The sequence below is a fragment of the Puma concolor genome, chromosome A1, assembly GCF_028749965.1.
Source record: "Puma concolor isolate L17-30 chromosome A1, mPumCon1.1.hap2, whole genome shotgun sequence".
NCBI lineage: Eukaryota > Metazoa > Chordata > Mammalia > Carnivora > Felidae > Puma > Puma concolor.
Window position 1 is genome coordinate 178185034 of NC_141667.1, and position 20014 is coordinate 178205047.

At 38.8% G+C, this 20014-nt stretch overlaps 1 protein-coding gene across 1 annotated transcript in view; it reads right to left on the reverse strand.

Moving 5' to 3' along the window:
• Positions 1 to 20014, reverse strand: part of LOC147584662 (uncharacterized) — a 34907-nt gene that overhangs the window by 13489 nt on the left and 1404 nt on the right. The window contains exon 3 of the mRNA XM_086717258.1: positions 18655 to 18726. Coding sequence (XP_086573384.1) covers positions 18655 to 18726 — 72 coding nt within the window. The remainder of the gene's footprint in view (positions 1 to 18654; positions 18727 to 20014) is intronic.

Consider the following 20014-nt stretch of genomic DNA (forward strand, 5'->3'; position numbering starts at 1 on the left):
TATTTTTTAAGTATTATATAGATACGCCAGAAATTGAGAGGGATTGAAAAATGATTAAAATTTGGGAAACACTGCATTGCCTCTAAACTTTTTACCTCTTTTGATTTTTAGTTCTAAAATTAATTGTATTCCTTTACTCTTTCAAAGTATATTTTCAAAGTCATCAAGTTAATGTCAGCAATTAAACTTTTTTGAAGAAATTGAAAGCATTTATTTATTTAAAATTTTTTTTAATGTTTATTCATTTTTTTGAGAGACAGAGAGAGAGCATAGGCAGGGGAGAGGCAGAGAGAGAGACACACACACAGAATTCGAAGCAGGCTCCAGGCTCTGAGCTGTCAGCACAGTGCCAGATGTGGGGCTTGAACTCACTGACCATGAGATCATGACCTGAGCTGAAGTTGGATGCTTAATCGACTGAATCACCCAGGTGCCCCAAAAGAATTTATTTTTAATTACTTGAATATTTTACTAAATGATTCAAAAACTACATTCTCCTACACAAAGTTTCTAGATCCAAACTTCTCTGAGTGTTATGATGTATTTAAAATCCAATCAGAATAATCTATTATTTATTTATGAAGTAAATAAATAGCATAATTATTTATTTATGTATGCATGAAACTCTGCTTCATATAAGAGTTTAATTTAGGGGAGCACCTGGGTGGCTCAATCGGTTAAGCATGAAATTCTTGATTTCAGCTCAGGTCATGATCTCACAGCTCATGAAATCGAGCCCTGTGTTGGCCTCAGTGCCAACAGTGTGGAGCCTGGTAGGGATTCTCTCTCTCCCTCTCTCTCTGCCCCTCCCTCGCTCATTCTTTCTCTCCCTCTCTCTCTAAATAAACATTTTAAAAAGCGTTTAATTTTTGAAATGAGTATATTTTGATTTAGTTAATATAAGTGACCATCAACAATCATTGCTTACTTATATTGCTTATATTGTATGTTTTAAAGGTTTTGTATATATTTATATATACTTATATATTTTAAAAACATATTTTAGTATATCTATATACTAAAGGATTTTCATGTGTGTATGTATTTAGTTGTTATAGATTACACAGTAACTGAAATTAATATCTACACTTTGATCAGTATTTGATCAGTGTTTTGATAATAGAAAATACTGATATGTTTTAATCATCACTTGTGTTTAGTATAAAACAGAACTAAGTCACTTAGTGCTTTTGGTGATGAGCAAAACTACTATTTGGTTATGAGATATTTTGGACACCTACAAAATAAATTAGAATTCTCCCATTCCATGCTTAGGGCCCTCCATATTTTCTGAATCCTCCCAAGATTATCAGCAATGAAAATGCATAATGTTTCATATTGTGGTCTGCCTCATTTGGTGTTAGTTACTACAGTTATTGCCTCTGTCTATATCTCACTGTGTGATTGACACCAAAAGCAATCTTGGGCTGGAGAAACAGATTCTTCTTATTTAGGTGCACCCTGGAAGGCGTTATAATTACATACTCAAGGGAACTTATGCTGAACACAATTTTACATTTACATTATGGACTCTGCCTGCAGGCAGTGACAGTAAAGAATAATGAGATGAAGCCAAAGATTTCTGCAAACTCTTCTCTCTGCAAAAAAATGGGGGGAGGGTAGACTCAAGGGAAAGAAATACTGTAAAATTTCCATGTCAGATAGAAGAAAACTAACATTTAATTTGAAAGGAATGTGAGAAACAAGATTGTGTTAGGGAACAGGCTAAGCTGATGTAACAAAGAGACCGAGAATACATTAGCTCACAAAAACAAAACAAGAAAGATAATTTTAGCTTTCTCTCAAGTATTAGTCCAGAGGCAAGCAGGCGATGCAAGGCAAGCAGAGGACTCCCCTGGACCACCTATTCAAAACTGGCTCACCAGACTGAGTCTTCAGTCAAGACCAAGGGATAAAAGAGAGAGGAGCACACACCTAATTATGTCAAGAGCAAGACTGGGAAGTCACATGTATTTCTTCCCTTTACATCCCATTGTCAAGAACCCAACCTTACTTATCTACAAAGGAGATTGGAAAAATACAGTCTCTGGCTGGGCAAATACTCATCAAAAACTCGAGGAGTTTTACTATTAAAAGGAAAAATGGAGAAAGAATATTGGAAAACAGAAGTCTTGCCTTTGGCCTCCAGTGCCCACTTGTCCACATGCACCAATCTTCCCAAACAGAAAGCACAGGCCCTCCCCAGGGAATTCAGCTCAAAGTTCATCTAGTTATTGTTCCCATTTCAAAATCTCGGATCTCCTAGTGGTGTTCATTTCTGTCCATCTGATTTGGAGACGGACCTTCAAGGACTAACAATTTACTATCTTACAGACAAGTTACTCGCACTCCAATACATCTCAATACAAAATGATGAAGATTAAGAGCTGCAATAAAAATTACCATTCTAAAAGCAAAGAATGGCAACACTGCAATCACTATGATGTATTCTTTCTGGCAGGAATTGAAAAGATTTCCTTACTAGACAATAAAGTAAATTCCTTGGTTAGGCTCTGGTTCTGACTTCTGAAATGAACTCATTTGTCCACTTGCTCCCCATGGTCCCTGGCCTCACCCCTGAAAGATTCATTCTTCTCATTATCTACTGTGGTGTCTGCTTATGTAAGCCTGGGTCCAATCAGGAGAGAGAAAACATGCAGTAATTTGAACAAGAAGTGTTTAATATCAAGAATCACTGAGGCTCCTGTCTGGCTCAGTTGGTTGAACATTCAACACTTAATCTCAGGGGCCTGAGTTCGAGCCCCATGTTGGTGTAGAGTTTACTTGAAACATGAACAAATAAAATCTTTAAAAAATATATCAAGAATCACTAACTAAACAGGGGTTTGGAAGAATGAGGATTTGGCTAGTTAGGAGCAAGAACTCCAGAGAATATAGGAATAGGCTTAGATAAGGGCCTCAAGGAAGAAGCCCCCCAAGGACTGAGATCCAGGCCTTGTTAAAATTGTCAGCACGGCTCACTGAATGGTAGAGAAGTCACTGTGGGATTGACTCAGTGGAATTTGCCAGAAATCCACCCCCTGGTGTGCTAGGGATAGCTATTCATGGGGCTAGGTCTTGTCCTAGGTATTCCACTGTGAAATTGCTCAATGGAACTGTTGTTTCTGGGAGCTGCAGACAGTTATAAGTTGGAGGAGATGGGCAATGGAGAAGAGCCTGCCAAGTGAGCACCAGGATGAGAAAAGAACACCTCTTTCTCCTGCAGTCTGTCCTCAGCACCTTCTATTGACAAAGCTTAGTACTACACCAGTTATCAGGGAAAAATACTTAAAAAGGTGAGCTCCATTTTTGTAGAACAGTCAATGATGGGTAAATTTGGAGGTCCAAGGTGATCATTGGACATATCTGAAGTGAGTTGTTGGGGATATTCCCCTCTGGAATGTTACAAAAACTAGCCTTGGTAACTTTGGGCTTCTTAGTGCAGGTGACAAGTTTGCGAGGGGGGGGAGGCAGATAAAGGAGTTACTGTAATGGTGAATGTAATTCATCCTGATCACCATGAGCTAGAGTTGCTAGTACAAAATGAGGTGAGTGAAGAGTATATATTGAGCCCAGGGAATTCACTAGGGTGTCTCTTTGTGCCTCTATGCCTGTTGATCATGATGAATGGTAATTACAGCAACTGCAACCCAAATATGATATGGCAAGTAAGGGGTCAGTCTTTAGGGGTGAAGGCCTGGATAATCACACCAAGCAAATGACCAACATCAGCTGAGATGCAAGCTGAGAGACAAGGAGATCAAGAAATCCAGAAAACGTGGTGGAAGAAGGAAATGATGAATATCAAAAGAGAGGCAGGACTAGCTGCAGTAATAGGACCACACTTATTTCAGTAATGCTGTCATGTTAAGTGTGCTGAGATCATGACCAGGCATCATTTTACAGGAACTCTACAATGGATTGCAATTAATGCAGGACACCAGCAGATCTGAGTGGGGCAAAGGGTGTGTGTGCTATTGGACATCTCGTGTGCACCATTTTAATCTCCTTGAAGACACCTCATGCTCCAGCTTCCAGTATGAAGTTGCTACAGCACTGCCTGTGTTCTCCTCTAGGATTTTGATGGTTTCCTGTCTCACATTTGGGTCTTTCATCCATTTTGAATTTATTTTTATGTACGGTGTAAGAGAGTGGTCCAGTTTTCCCAACAGCATTTGTTGAAGAGCCGGTCTTTTTTCCATTGAACATTCTTCCCTGCTTTGTCAAAAATTAGCTGACCATATAGTTGTGGGTCCATGGCTGGGTTTTCTATTCTGTTCCATTGATCTTTGTGTCTGTGTTTGTACCCATATATATCTGCTACCCAGAAGAGTGGGGTGGTTAACACCCAGAAGCAATTTCAGCAGGAAATGAAAACCAATAAGAAAAACGAGTCCTCCTTTTCCCTCCCAAGGCAGACAGTTTTGGAATGCATTTTGTGAGGGTATTCTGAGGGTTTCATGGGATGGAACACCTGGCAATTTTAGTAGTGACCAACTTAACTCTTTTCCTGTTTTCACTCCCCTCTCCCTCATCCCCGCTCTGGGAGTTACTTCTAACATAAACTACTTGCCTGTCAGCCTTTGTTTCAGCGCAGCCCCATTTAATGTCGAAGGCTCCACTCCAAAAGGATGTCTAGAAATCCAATCTCCTTCACTCTGTTGCTTTCAACCCTAGAGTTCCATTCTACTTCTCTGCATAGCCAAAGTTGACTCACCAGCACCAGGTCCGTATTTCCTCTCAAGAATGGGAAAAGAGATAGAGGAAGATAAGCACATTGCTTTAAAGGAAGTGACCTGGAAGCTGCACCTATCACCTGTGTTTACTTATCATTAGCAAGAACTTACTCACTTAGCCACTCCTACTGCAAAGGAGCCAATAGTCTCTAGCTGGGTCCATTGGTGGGCTTTCTATTCTGTTCCATTGATCTATGTGTCTGTTGTGTGCCAGTACCTGTATATATGCACTACCCAGAAGAGTGGGGTGGTTAACTCCTGGGAGCCACAGACAGGTAAAACTTTGCTGATCCTGTTTCTAGATGTGGGGGGTGAGACAACAGATTTGGAGGTGGAATGAACAGTCTGCCACAAAAATAGAAAATGTAGTGATGTATGTTAAGAATCTTCTGAAAATATTCCCTTCACCACCAAGTAGAAATCTCTGGGATTATTGTGGCATAGAAATAAGCACCAATACTGCCCTTGCCTGGCACTAGTTCTGCCATTTCTCCCAACCAGCACACACTATATTTATTTGCAACTTGTTTTTCATTTTCCCTAAATTATCAACATCCACCTTTTGCCTGTTCACTTCTTTGAGAACTTTGTGATGTCTTTTGTTACTTTTTTTTTTTTAATTAAAAAAAATTCCTTTAACGTTTATTTTTGAAAGAGAGACAGAGCATGAGTGGGGGAAGGGCAGAGAGCAAGGAAGACACAGAATCTGAAGCAGGCTCCGAGGCTCTGAGCTGTCATCACAGAGCCCAACACAGGGCTCGAACCCATGAACTGCAAGATCATGGAGCTGAAGTCGGACGCTCAACCGACTGAGCTACCCAGGCAACCCTATGATTGCTTTTTATATTAAGAACAGTACTTCTATTTCTCTTTTGTTATTATTAATTTCCTTTTTTTATTTCAGACATTTTCTTTAGTGTAGGTTTGTATTTTACCTATTTTTGAGTTCTTGTATATAATGGCTGCTGGAAGCCTATTTATTTTGATCCACTGATTTGTCTTGATTATTGCCAGTGTGTCTCACTTTATTAGTCTAACTTCATAAAACATTCAGTGCCTATGTTTCCCGTGTTGTTCACCTTTTTCCCATCTTCACACCTGTTTGTTCTTCCAGATGGATACTGGAATTATTTTTGCCAGATCCAAAAGTAAATTCCACTGAGTTTTTATTGGAGCAGTGTTAGCTCAATAATGCAGTATGGGAAGACTGATATATTGCTGTTTTTCTCATATAGAAACCTGGCTCGCATTGTTTATACAACTTTTCTTTTATGAATCTCAGTGAAATTTAAATTTTCTACCTTTCACTCTCCATATCTAAAGATTTTTTTCTAAATGTTTTCTACTGTTTGTAGTTTTTTAGCCTTTAAAATTGCTTTGTAGCATAAATATGCTAGTATCTAGGAAAACCATTGGTTTTTATATCTTACTTTTGTGTTAAATAACTTCATTGAAATCTCTCATTAGTCCAATTTTTCTTTTTTTTAGTTCTAGTAATTTTTCCACTGATTTTCTTTGGGTTTCCCAGGAAGACAATCATTTTGAAGGCTGATAATGATAATTTTGCCTCCACTTGTCCAATAGTTAGGCCAATTACTTCTGTGTTCTATTTTTTTCATTGAGTTCATTAAGCACTACCAAAGCAGAGCTAAGTCACAGTGGTGACAGCAACCATTTTAATATACTATTACATTTGTTATGTTATTTGCATTATATTTATGTAGTTATCTTGCATCTGTCATAAGTGAGATTACCGTCTATTAGATTTAGTATTTTTCTCAGATGTTAGTGCTAACTTGAAGAAATGCATTAGGAAGACTTTTACCTTTCCTCTGTTGCTTCAGAGTTTATAATAGCATTGGAATTGGCTCAGCCTCAGAAATTTAAAATAACTCAATAACGCAAATTCTCTAGGCTCAAAGTCTTTGAGGGGTGTAGTTCAGTTACATTTTAAAATATTTCTTGGTTATTGATCCATTAACAATTTATGTGCTTTTGGTATCGTTTTTGGTAGTATTTTTTTTTTTTTTTTTTTTGGAAAATCATTGATTGTACCAGGGTTATCAATTTTTAGCATAAAATCCACATGTAATTTTTATTTTTTTCTCTTAAAACTAGGGGCTTAAAATCCAAACCAAAAAAATAAAAGTGCAGGAAAATAAAAAATCACTGAAAAAATCTCACCACTTGGATAACATTGTGATGGACATTTTCCATGTATTTCTCTGCATAATTTTCATAGAAATTATACTTATCTTTTTTGTGATAATAATAAAAATGTGGTCATTCTACAAAATTTGGGGAAGGTAAAAACTCAGATATTAAAATTGCCCTAGATTTGTCTGTTTGGCAGTAGGTAATGTTAATACTTTGCTGCTATTCCCTTACATCCTGTTAGCATAATTATCATAATGATACACTGGTCTGAAAGGCAGTGCAGCAGTTAAGGGAACTGGCTCTAAAACTAGACTGTTTCGATTAAAATTCTGGCTCCTCCATTTATCAGCTTTGTGAATGGGGTCAACTGCATAGCTTCCCTGCCTCAGTTCCTTCATCTATGAAATGGGAACAGTAATTACAGCAGTTATCTCATAGTGTTACTGTCAGGATTAAATAGATACCCAGTGCCTGACACTCGAGAATTGTTAGTTGCCACTATCTGTAACTAAACATAAAGACATTCACAAGTCCTCTATGAAGGATGAAGAACTGAATAAATTGTCTAAAGCAAAATTACTCAAGCCACTCAACATAAATCTTCAGGTTATTAAGAAATAATGTCTCAAGGTTCTGCACAAGGCAATGCAGCACATCATCCTGCCCTATGCAGTTCTGCAGCATAACAGCCTGGCTTGTTCGTTACATCGTTTCAGCAAAGAGACTAAATAAATGAGTAGGGATGGAGTGGCTATCACTCCCCTTCCTTGCTGTGGAGGTCAAAGTTCAGAGAATAAGGAGGCATAGCAGGTCCTTTTGCTTTTTTCAGCAGTGTCCACTTTATCCCACCAGTTCTGTACTGTGGGCTCACAGGTTAGTGTCTGTGGTGGTCGCAACTCCCACCTCACTTCCGTAACTACCACCTACTTTTTTCTAATCTACTTGCTCTCTTACACGATTCTAGACCAAACTTTTCCAATAATGCTTTCTTAATATCTTCGGCCTCTAATCCCATGGACACATGTAGCAATAAAGAATTTCAGCCACAAATTCCAGGATAGGGAGGGGCTTTTTCCACATTGAGTTTTGGATATTAGACCATATTTGCCACCGTTGGGCTGTGTCTTATTCATGACTGAAGGCCTTTTCAAGCACGACACTCTCAGGCAAGCAGGATCCTTGACACTTCCAGGCCTCCTTACACACACAGGAATCATTCTGCTGCTCTCTCATGCCACAGTTAGTCGTGAGAAATCTGGTGAGAATTCTCAGGCCTGTCACCTGAGTGAGGTGGCAAACCTGGCTGTCACATTCCCAGTGTGTCTGGACTTTCTGTTTACCTCCTACCTCGGCCCCGCCCCCATGAAACCAGGGGTAAGCCATGGTGTTTCTGCACTCTCTGCTCCCTTCAACCCCAGCTATCCACATTCCAAGGAATCTTTCCTGGTCTTGAAATACAAGAAGCTTTTCTTTGACATCATTATGCAATATATTTTTTTAAATCATTATGCAATCTTTTAAACACAGTTACTTGGGGATGGGTTCATGAGATTAAAATATACTTAAAAGGCCTTTATTTAATCTCAGATTAAAATGGCAGCAGGACATATTAGACACCATGTTAAGTCCAGGAACTTTGAAGCTGAAATGACTAGGAAATAGGAGATGGTTCAACAAATAGGCAGTTAATTCTGAAGTAAGTTAATGAATCTGATAGAAAATAATCTTGATCTTAGTCATCTGTTTCAAAATATACTATTTTTTAAAATAATACTTCTGCCTCTGAGTTTTCCATATGAATGACAAGCATCCAATTGAAACTAGAAATGTATTTTACGTTGATAGTTCCTCAAATACTTAAAATTTTGTAAGGATTGGTTAATGATTATTAGACAAAACCCTTAACCATGTGTGTATCATTGATGATGGAAAAATGATAGATGAAAAGGGAGGGAAAGAGGAAAAAAAAGGAAAAGAGGGAAAGAGAAAAAAGAAAAGGGAAGAGAGAAAGAGAAAGAAAGGGAGGTAGTAAGAGACAGGGGGAGGGAAGAAAGAGAGGGAGAAAAAAGTATGCAGGACTAGAGCTCCAACAATTCCTGGAACAAAAACTCCTACTAAAGATCTAGGAAGAGTAAAGGTCTGCTGTCATCAAGTATATTTTCTAAAATTCAGCTCTTTCATTTTATCCTGTATGGTCACCTCAGTGATAAAATTTGCCAGGCAATTGCTTAACTCCACTTCAGTTTACCTTTGCAAACAAAGTTACTGGGTCAACATAAAAAATTCAAACAGTTTCAAAAGTGGGACATTTTGAAAGCATTTTGTTTGCTAACACAAATATACCTTATGGTTAACTATTTAGTAGAAATTGATCACCTCGAATTTGGCCCAATTATTCAATGAGTTTAAGACAAAACTGTGTCAGGAGGACATAGATTATTAAATCATGGTTAAAGTGTAAAAATCAACCAGTAGTCTCAAGCTTTTCTTCAGAGTCTTAGTAGCACATACTGTCTTTAGCATTGTATTTTTAAAAAGTGGACAAAGGTCAAGACTAAGTTATTCTCAGTTACTTAAAATACAATAGTATTTATATAACATGCTTATTTAATTTCTGCAATGTAACCTCACTAAATTCACCATTTTAAGAGGGCAAAACACTTCTATAGTGGTGAGAAGTCTCAAATTCAAAATCAGAAACTTATTCTCTGTCAGTAGCATCAATCATGACCAAATGGTTTCACTGGGCACTAAACTGCACATTCCAGCTTTGGCTGGAGAAATCTGGAAAATACTAGATTCTTCATATTAAACAAGGAGAAACATACCAAGACCAAATCAGTGAAACACTTGATTACTGTATTTATGCATGCTAAACTAGACAGAGTTAATTACCTAAATGCTATAAATACCTATATGCCAAATGCACACACGGTATCAGTCACTGTCCCTGAGCTCAGGGAACACTTACTTGCTCAGGGTTTTATTTAGTACCAGTTACTTCTTCATTTGACTAATTCTAATTTACACATGTTAAGTTTATCCCAGAATCACTGATGTCTTCTTGAAGACACACCAGTTATCAATATATACTTTCATAAACACTTGTCAGTTCATTGAGCAGTTTACTGCCCAAGGACTCCAGTGATCTGGGAGAACAGTACTGAAAGTAAAAAAAAAAAAAAAAAAAAAAAAGTGGTTCTGACGTCATGGACCCATTTCCTAAATTACAAAGCAGGAAAACTGTGAGTTAACTTCTGTCTGAAATCTCTTCTGAACCCTTTTTATCACATTATGACACACTGGTACCATTAGAACAGGTATTTACCTTGCTGACCAAGGTGGGAAAATTAAAGACAATTTGCCTAAATTGCTAATGGGAGAAGCTAGTACTTGAACTGGGAAGTCTCCCTCTCAAATACTACCCTGGGGCTCCTTAAGTAGGTACTTAATATCTCAACCAGTTAGCCAGTACCACCTGTGACTTTAGAAGTCTTCCAGTCTACAGCATATTTCTGGGGCGCACAAACTAAATGAATTTACAGACATGTGTGAGAAAATCGATTGCCATTACCAATTTCTGTATGTTGTTTCCTAAAACTAACCCGAGAAGGTACCTGGTTTTCCTTCAGCAACTCTACCATGACCCTTCTTACACCACAAATATCCCTGAGATATTGGTTTTACTGATGCTATGTCCCAGGGTGTCAAAAAGACAACTCAGAATTTCATCAAAGCCCAGTAAACCAGCGTAAAGACTTCTTTGTATTCCTGACACCTTCTGCTGGTGGTGAAACTTAAGACTTAGAAAATTAGAACACCATATGGTATTTTGGTAAGCATGGTGACATTTTCTGAATGCTAAATTGTTTGATAAACAAAAAGGGGGGGGGGATTTAAAATTGGAGAACAGAGAACAGGGACTAAAAAACCATTACAAGACAGAGCCTTGTTTCATTCAGGCAACAAAATCCTGCTGAGAACCTGTCACTAAAAGCCTCTCATCAAGGTTACCTTCCTCGGCACCACTTTGGCGAGCACTCCTTTAACCTGGTAGCCTGAACATCAGTTGCTCATTTTGTGAGATTGTGAAGTTCAACATTTACTTCCATCACCAAAACACTGCCACACAAAGGTAACACAGAAGGGAAGGTTTTCTATTTTCTTAAAGCTTCAGACACTTTAAGATATTCATTGTTCCTGGATGACTAGATACTGTAATCTTTTGCTTTCGTTTCCCATCTCATACTACTCTAATCCTTTCCAACAGACATTTGATAGATTATCATTAATGTAGTTTACAATGATTACCTTTGTAAAGTCCATTATGGACTAACAGACAAATGTCTTGTTTTGCCTGTGAACTTCTACGGAGCCTCTCATTTAAGCAGTCATATTCACCTGTGGGCACTTCCACTCACTTATGCAAGACATATTAGGTGTTGTATGTGCTGAGTACTGTTCCAGGTGTTGACTATGCATCAATACACTTACAAATCCCTGCCTTCACAGAGCATCCTAGAAGGGAGTGGGTGGGCAAATGATTTTCAAGAGAAGACACTAATTCAAGTTTGGGAAAGGGCCCCAGATCCTGCATTTCTAACAAAATCCCAAGTGAGGCCACTAGTCCCCTATCAGGAAAAGTGACCCAGCGAGTGAAAAATCAATGTAGTTACGAGGGGGAGCCTGGGTGGCTCAGTCAGTTTGAGCAGGACTTCAGCTCAGGTCATGATTCCATGGTTCACAAGCTCGAGCCCCACATCAGGCTGTGCAGACAGCTGAGAGCCTAGAGCCTGCTTCAGATTCTGCCTCCCTCTCTCTCCTCCCCTCCCCTCTCAAAAATAAACATAAAAAAACGTAGTTGAGAACTAGTTTCATCTATTTGTGCAGACTGGAAACAGTTATCATGTGGCCATATGAAAGGGTTTTTCCAAGCTAAGGGAAGAGCAAGCGCAAAGTCCATGAAGAAAGTCAGCCATCAGGATGCTCGGAGAGTTGAGTAAGGATGAAGGGAGGCAGAGCACTTTAAGGTCTTTGCACAAAGATGATTAATTAATGAGCTGGGGGCTTAAGTTCCACATTTTAAAAGTAGCCTCTACAATGTTATCATTAACAGTAAAGAATAGAATTCATTCAGAAATGTTCAGAAAATGAATGGCAGAAACTACATCTTTTCCATGTAAACCTAGAATTTTATAGATCAAAGAACATGAGATGGCACAAATTTGACAATTCTTTGGAGGGCTAGGAAATCATTTGTCAAGAATGATCTGTAGACCAGTGTGAATACAAACTTCAACCCCCAAGGAGATCCAAAAACAACTGCATAGTTGGCTTATCACTGGGGCAGAAAGGGGTTACTATTTACTACATAGAGTTGGAAGGAAAATCCTATGGCTTCAGAAGCAAATGTAAGATTGGCACCAGCTAAAAGGCTTATGCCAAGCAAAATAGCCATAAAACCTGTATGAAACACAAAATGTACATTCTCTATTCCTATTTAGTCTCACCTCCATACAAATTCCGAGGTACTGCTTTCATGTGCTGCATTCATATGGCTCATCATGTTCTTACAATACATAGACCAAAACCAACCAGTTTCTCAAAATGCTGGTCTTCCTAGCATCCAGCCCTACTCGCTTTCTAGACTGTTATACACCTGAATTCATGTTTTTATTTTGAAAACCCACCTGTGGTTAAGAACCTGATCTCAACATGTAACCACTCTAGATTCCAGTAGTGTTCACTGAACATGGCCCTTGCATTGAATCTGTTGAGGAATGTAACTGGACTTTTAAGGTACCTAATAGTTCAAGAAGCATACATCCTCAACCTGAATATTAAGTAATTTTCACCCACTCTTGCCAATCCCAGCTTCCTGTATGTCTATATTCCCATACAAATAACACCTCAACCAAGTAAAGGAAAATGATTCCTTTAATCAGTGGAACTTAAGAACCTTTTAATGTCTTTAGGTCTTTTAGTCTAAGTTCAAGTGAACATTATAGTTTCTGTAACAATTTCATAGAATACATACATCTTATAAACAAGCATGTAAACAGGTATGTACTCATCTTCTTTTACTAAGCGTACATACTCCTAAGTTTAGGCATGCAGTTATTAATAACGGAAACATTGCACTGAATATATTTGGCACCACTTGCCATCAACCCCAGGATTTTTTTGTTTTTACCTCTATGCCATAAATACTTGCCCCATTAATGACCAAACCTGTATTTACATTGCCAATTTAGTTACTTTTTCAAGTACTCAAAACTGCACAGGGATGGAATTTCTGCTTTTAGAATTGCTTTACTGGCCACAAGCAAAATATCTTAAAAATCTTAAATTTCGGGGCGCCTGGGTGGCGCAGTCGGTTAAGCGTCCGACTTCAGCCAGGTCACGATCTCGCGGTCCGTGAGTTCGAGCCCCGCGTCGGGCTCTGGGCTGATGGCTCGGAGCCTGGAGCCTGTTTCCGATTCTGTGTCTCCCTCTCTCTCTGCCCCTCCCCCGTTCATGCTCTGTCTCTCTCTGTCCCAAAAATAAATAAAAGTTGAAAAAAAAAAAAAAAAATTAAAAAAAAAAAAAAAAAAAATCTTAAATTTCATCTTATTATAAAAACACTACAATTTGGACAAACTGCTGAAGATCTTAATTTGGTTTAAGTATAATACAAACCCATTAAAAAACATTCAACCCTGTCATCAAATATTTAGATATTTACTAAAAAGCAGTTTAAGACTACACACTTTGGCTTCCTCTCTTAAATTTCAATGTATCAATAGGTCAAAAACAAAAACAAAACTATTAACATGTGGACAAGATCCCAATAAGTACAAAATAAAGATGCTTCCTACTTAAATTAACAAGTTAACTAGCTGGATTTTAAGTGCCTATGATCTGTGATTGGAAAAAAAAAAATTGTACTTGGGAGCCCCGAGCAGAATTTAATATACTAGGAACCCAAATCTCCAAATCAAGCAAATTCAAATGTGATTTAAGCATTGTCAGATTCAAAATAGTATAGGATAACCTTTTTTTTTTTAATCGACTAATTGACCTGGGTTTTAATCCAGACTCCACTGGTCTTAGATCTTTGCAAATAAATACTATTGATCTCACTTCCTCATCTGTAAAACTAAGACACAAATGCTGCCATAGATACTACAAATGCTTTAGTAAACAAATAGAGGCAGTACAATCACCTCAGGACCCGTCTCCACTTCCCAACTACCTTAAATTGATAAGCAAAGATGTTTGGATCAATTTATAATAACAAACAACACCAGAGAAACTGCCACAACTAAGAATGACCTTAAAATTTTTATTTTAATATGCTCATTCTGGACAATTTCTTAACAGTCTTAAAATATGGAATTTTATTTGTTTACATTAAACGCACCAAACAACTCAAACAGCATGACTAAATTGCAAATACAGAAGTAGGCCTCTGAATGCTATGCCTGCTCAAATTACTGGAATTAAGCCTTAACAATTTTCCTACTGTCTTAAAATTCATGGGATACATCCGAGTTATCCTTTAAAACTCTTGAGGAATATTACATCTGGAACTGAACTTATAAAAACAGAAAACTGTATTAATTCAGACTTTAAAAACAATGTAGACTAAACAACCTCTAAGGCAAAGGATAATCTGCAAAGACTCAATTAGACATGATGATCTTATTTTTAGTTGGACACCAAATACTGGCCTTTGTATACTTGTGCTCTCCTTACCTTTACTACTCAGCCCAAAGGCTAGTTTTCTAATGCTAGACAACTACACCATAGTTGTCAACTTCTAACAGAACAATATTTCACTAAATACATAATAAACTTTAACATAATACTGAATTGTTCTCCAGGCAATTGCAGGTTGCATTTTGTCAGGAATCATTCTGTAGGGCTCTTCAAACTACAGGGAAAAACCCAACTCTGGCTTGTTCTGTTTAGACTGGTCTGCCTGTAAAATGAAGATCTCAAAGTTTTTAGTAAAATCACCACTACTTTGCAGTTTTGAAAATTCATAAAGCTGTAAGTGCTTTCCTTTTAAACACAGGCTAAGAATCATACATGTATAACATGCAAAAAAATAGAAAAACTTATTTTTCCTGAAAATAATCTTAAAGCTATCAAAACTCAAGCAATAGTACCCTAATACTCAATTCTTAACAAGGTTAAAATACAAAAAAGGTTAGAGCTTCCCCCCTCCCCGGTCAATTAGAGAGAAGGCAGGCAATTATGAGCTATAATCAAGGTGTTCAAATTATTTGTATCTCAAAATGGCTAATTATATTTAGATGGCTTTTTGTTAGTGCTACTTGAAAACTATGTTGTATTGTTTAAGAAAATCTTAACAGATTCATGAACATAAACTTTGCCACGCATTTTAAAACCAGAAACAAATAAAATGCAATTCCTAGTGAACTCTAGACAACCTCAGCCCTACTGCCAACCTCACAAGAAAACACCCACCAAACAAATTAATAAATGTGTGTGTTAAGTCTAGTTACAGTCCAATTGAGTTCTGAACACAAATACTACAAAGGTTCAGCATCTAAGGAGAAAAGTTAACCATTTAAGATTTTATTTAAAATCTGACTTCCATTTTAGCATGTAAAGAAATCCTTTAAATGTCTTATCACTATTCTATGTTAAATAGTAATGCTAAAAGCTTTAAAATGAAATTATATGGTTTGGTGGAGTAAACATCACTTTTTTCACTAATCACCATGGCACATCTTTCTGGAGACTACTATAACCCATGCTAACCTTATGGGGCTTTAAAAGCATTTAAAGCAGTATTTGTCATTAAATGATCAAAACAAAACCACTTTAAGGTTTTCAATTCAAAAGGTTTAAGAACTCAAAGGACAATTAGATCCTCATTTTATTAATCATTGCACAATTCTTTGTATTTTCTCTCTGAAAAGTTACCTTTTAATAATCACTCCAGAACTATGAAACTCTTACCTTTCTATTCAGGGATCCATGATTAAACTCTAAGTTTCTTTAAAAAGGGATACATTAGCAGTTAAGCTTTCCATGTTCAGATTTTACATAATCTATTTTATAACACGGTGTAATAAATAAGTTATGGCAAATTTACTCCATATTACAGCTTTCCTTCAAAATTTAGCTTGGATCCAATTTTAACAACGGATCCTTTAAAATCTGATTATTCTCAAGTTAACCCACATTCTTCTACAAGGTGAAAACACAGGCTAGACACAAACACATGAAAGAAAAGGCAGAAATGTTGAATAAAATACTGTTACTGCCACTTCTTAGGTTCCACTCCAGTGACTTGAAGTCACATATGCCTAGACCAACTATCAATGCTGCAGAAGTCCGGTTTATGAAGGGAGAAGTACTAATAGTATTACAGCATTAGAGAAAACCTAACTTCAGACTCCCAGCCTACACTCTTGGCATGAGACATGTCCACACACACATACTTGTCACTCTGCTTAGCATCAGTGTGTCTTCTTTTTAACTCCTGTTTTTTAAGTTCCAGAAAGTTAACAACAGTCTAAGGACCACTAACTGTTTATACAGCACAGATAATTACTAAGAAAACTAGTATGTAACCAGTTAACAGTTATACATTAAGAACACCAGTACTGGTAAAACAGTATTTGATTACTAGAAACAAGACAACCTCCCCTCCCCAAATGTCAATTAACATGCTTAAAAAGCAACCAAACCCCACAACTTTCTTAATACATTGCTTTAAACAGAGTGTTTTCACCAAATTTAAATAAACAATGCACAAGCAATGCAATTATTAACTTTTGGATGAAGACAGTGCAAATACCAACTCTAAAAAAGCAAAAAGGCATCTCCCAACTTCACAAATTATCATACGTTTATTAAAATAAATTTCCTTCACAGACACGATTAAAATCAAATACTTAATAAATCTATTCCAATATAGTAAAAACTTATAATCCTGACATGCAACCTCAGAATGTTTTAGCACAAAATTATGACAAAACTTCAGTTTAAGAAACAGAAAGTTGTATAGATGAATTTCAAAATTAAAATTACAAAGGTTTTAAAAATACTTTACATTTCTGGAACGTTTAAAGTGGAAGTCGCATCTTCAGTAATATTTAATTTTCAAAATCTTCTGGTCACAATCCCCACCAAACTCAACAGGCCGGGACAAGTGCAATACCATACAGAAACACAGCATTGCAACCGATCCCAACCTGTGTAGAAAGGGGTTTGATTTTCCCTTACTTTTCTACAGACTTTTCACTACCACAGTCAGTTTTGCATGGATTTGCACAGCAGAATATCACACAGCTGGATGCAAACCTGCAAAACTAACCATAGAAGAGTGTTCAGTAACTGGACAGTTTGACTGGGCGACAGGCCGAGGCTGGAGTTCTACAGCTAGCAGTACTTTAAGTGCTCATAATGCAGTAGATAACTAAACACTACCTGCACTATAAGCACTTTAGTGCTACAGAAGCTGTCACATCAGATACACCAGGCAGATTCTACATCGACACAATAAAAGTACACAAAATTAGTAAAAATCACTTGAAGGAAATAGCAGGCCACCATCAGTTTTGCATAGATTTGCACAACTACATTCTTCTTGTAGTGCAACTATGCAAAACTAACAGAGGACTGCAAACAAAAAGTATTAAAACACCTATATACTTGCTTGGCTTGGATTATTGGATGAAAACATAACTTCTTATGCCAGAAGGAGCACTTAGGGCAGTAGATGCTAATCTACTTCACTATCTGCACTAGATGCACCTTAGAACAAAAAGCACTCAACACCAGCAGGCCCTGCACTTTAAAGCCCACCTTGGCTTCCCGAGGCAGCTGTCACCATAATGCTACAAGTGCCTTCACTGCAGTAGATGCACATATCACTACCTGCACTGTAAGCACTTTGACATTATTCTGACTGGTCACAATCTTCAGTCTCACAAGGTGATGTTCTCTTTATTCCTGCTAAATTTGAAATAAATAATTAGAAGAACACCTCAAACTTTTAAGGGCTAGAAAACATACAAAATTCAGCATAATTCCTAATGCGGAAGAGAAAATGAGTTTATCTCAAACCTGCGAATTTCATTCACAAGCACATTTACACCTTAAAAGTAGAAAAAAAATCTTTTTCACAAGACAATCTTAACCATCTAATACTGTCAAAGAAATTGGTGGCTCTTCCTTTACCTGGAGGTTCCCAAAGACATACTCAAAAAAAAAAAAAAAAAATCAAGATTAGACTGCATATGAATGAGAATTAACAGGGCAATTTGATTCATACATGTACCTTTTTAGAGGAAATCTTCATATCCACGTGGCAAAACATTTTTTTCTTCTGGCTTCCAATTAGCAAATACTTGGCAAATCAATCAACAAAATTACCTTTCAGACTACATTTCAAGTGTTATTAGCTTGTTATAGAACTTAAATATCCTGTTTAAATTGTTTTGAACCTTGAAAACTTACTCCAAATTAGATCTACTTTATCACCCAACTTAAAGCAGTTCTAAAATTACATTTTATAAACTGCATACCAGTTTCCAAAGATTTTTATGGTATTTGCATTGTACTTTAACTTAAAAATTAGCTGGCCACAGAGTTAATTTTTTGGAAAAGGTAAGTGAACAAAATACAAGATACCTATTTCACTATTTGAAAACCCACTCCCATTTTACTCAAATGATTAAAATAAAAAAAAAATTGTTTTAAAGAAAAAGTTAACCAAAAAGAATTAGAATACACTTACCCACTAGGGAAAACTTTCTTCTTGCAAGTATCCTTAGAAAAGCTTTTGGTGCAGTTAGGTCCACGTGTATGACTGGGTTGGGGGGTGGGGAGACAGGGATAAAAGACAAACATATTTGCTGAAAATTATTATCACCCTCCAAACCCATACTTAAATTTAAATTTGCTTATTTCTAACGCTCTTGTATCAATTAGTTACATTCATTTGCCAAAACGAGGATAACATAGCCAAGCAACACTGGCAATGTTTAAAAGACCAACAATGTACAGAAGTGTAAACGTGTAAGAGAATAAAGTTGAAAAACCCACAGGTATTAAATTCATGTCTTATTTAAAAAGATCCTGAAATACTCCAGTATGATCCACAGCAATCCTTTACTGTACAGTTCTAATGAGAGGGAAAAGCAGCAGCAGCAAAGGGACTATTCTTTACCACCCCTCCCCCATCCAAGACCTCGTGGCTGCAAGCCGGGATAAAGAGTTGTTTCCTCAAGTGATGTGGTCGGATGGCATGTTGGTAATTTTTTCTTTTGGCGATACTGCAGGAAAGAGTCTGCCTTCTCCAGTTCCCGTCCCCTTTGCTCCGGCTAAGGAGTAGAAAAGGGAGCAGGAACGCTCGAGACTGCAAAGTGCCCGCCTCGCTCATGGAGCCCGGGCCGGCAGCACATGTCGCACAAGGGGGTGCATGGCCCTGCGGTTTCGCGAGCGGCCGCCAGGGGGCGGTGGGTCAGAGTCGGGCCCTGCCGGACGCGGCAACCCCCCACCCCGTTTCCCGGCGGCAGCCGCGCGGCGACCGGCGGCGCCGAGGCCCGAGCGCGGCGGGGACGCGGGCGCGCCGCCCCTCCTTTGTGTCCCCCGCCCCCCCCCCCCCAGCCCGGCCCAGAGGGGCGGGGGCTCCGCGACTGCGGTGCCCGTCGCACGCGGCCCGAGGCCTAAGCCGGGAACAATCGGCGGCGGCGCGCAGTCGCCGCCATGTCCCCCGCCCTCACCCCCGCGCAGCCCGCCCCGCAGGAATATGGCGGCGCGGCCGCCGCTCCCGCCGAGCCGGGCCGGCCCTCCCGCGCCGCGCTCCCCGCCAGCGGGCGGGCAAAGGCGGCTCCACGCCGTCACCGAGGCCGGCCAGGGCCTGCTCCGCGGGCCACGGCCCGGGAAGTTGCGAGCCCCACCCGGGACTGCCCACGCGGGTTAACAAAGCCCACGCGGCGTGGGGGTGGCGTCCAGGCCGCGCCGCGCCGAGCTCCCGCGCCCTCCGCCCACCCTCGCGCGTACAAAGTTTGGGGGCCCGCGGGCTCCCGCCCACGCCACGCCGCCCGCCAGCGCGCAGGTACCTCGTGGGCGCGCCCCCTCCCGGCCCGCGGCCT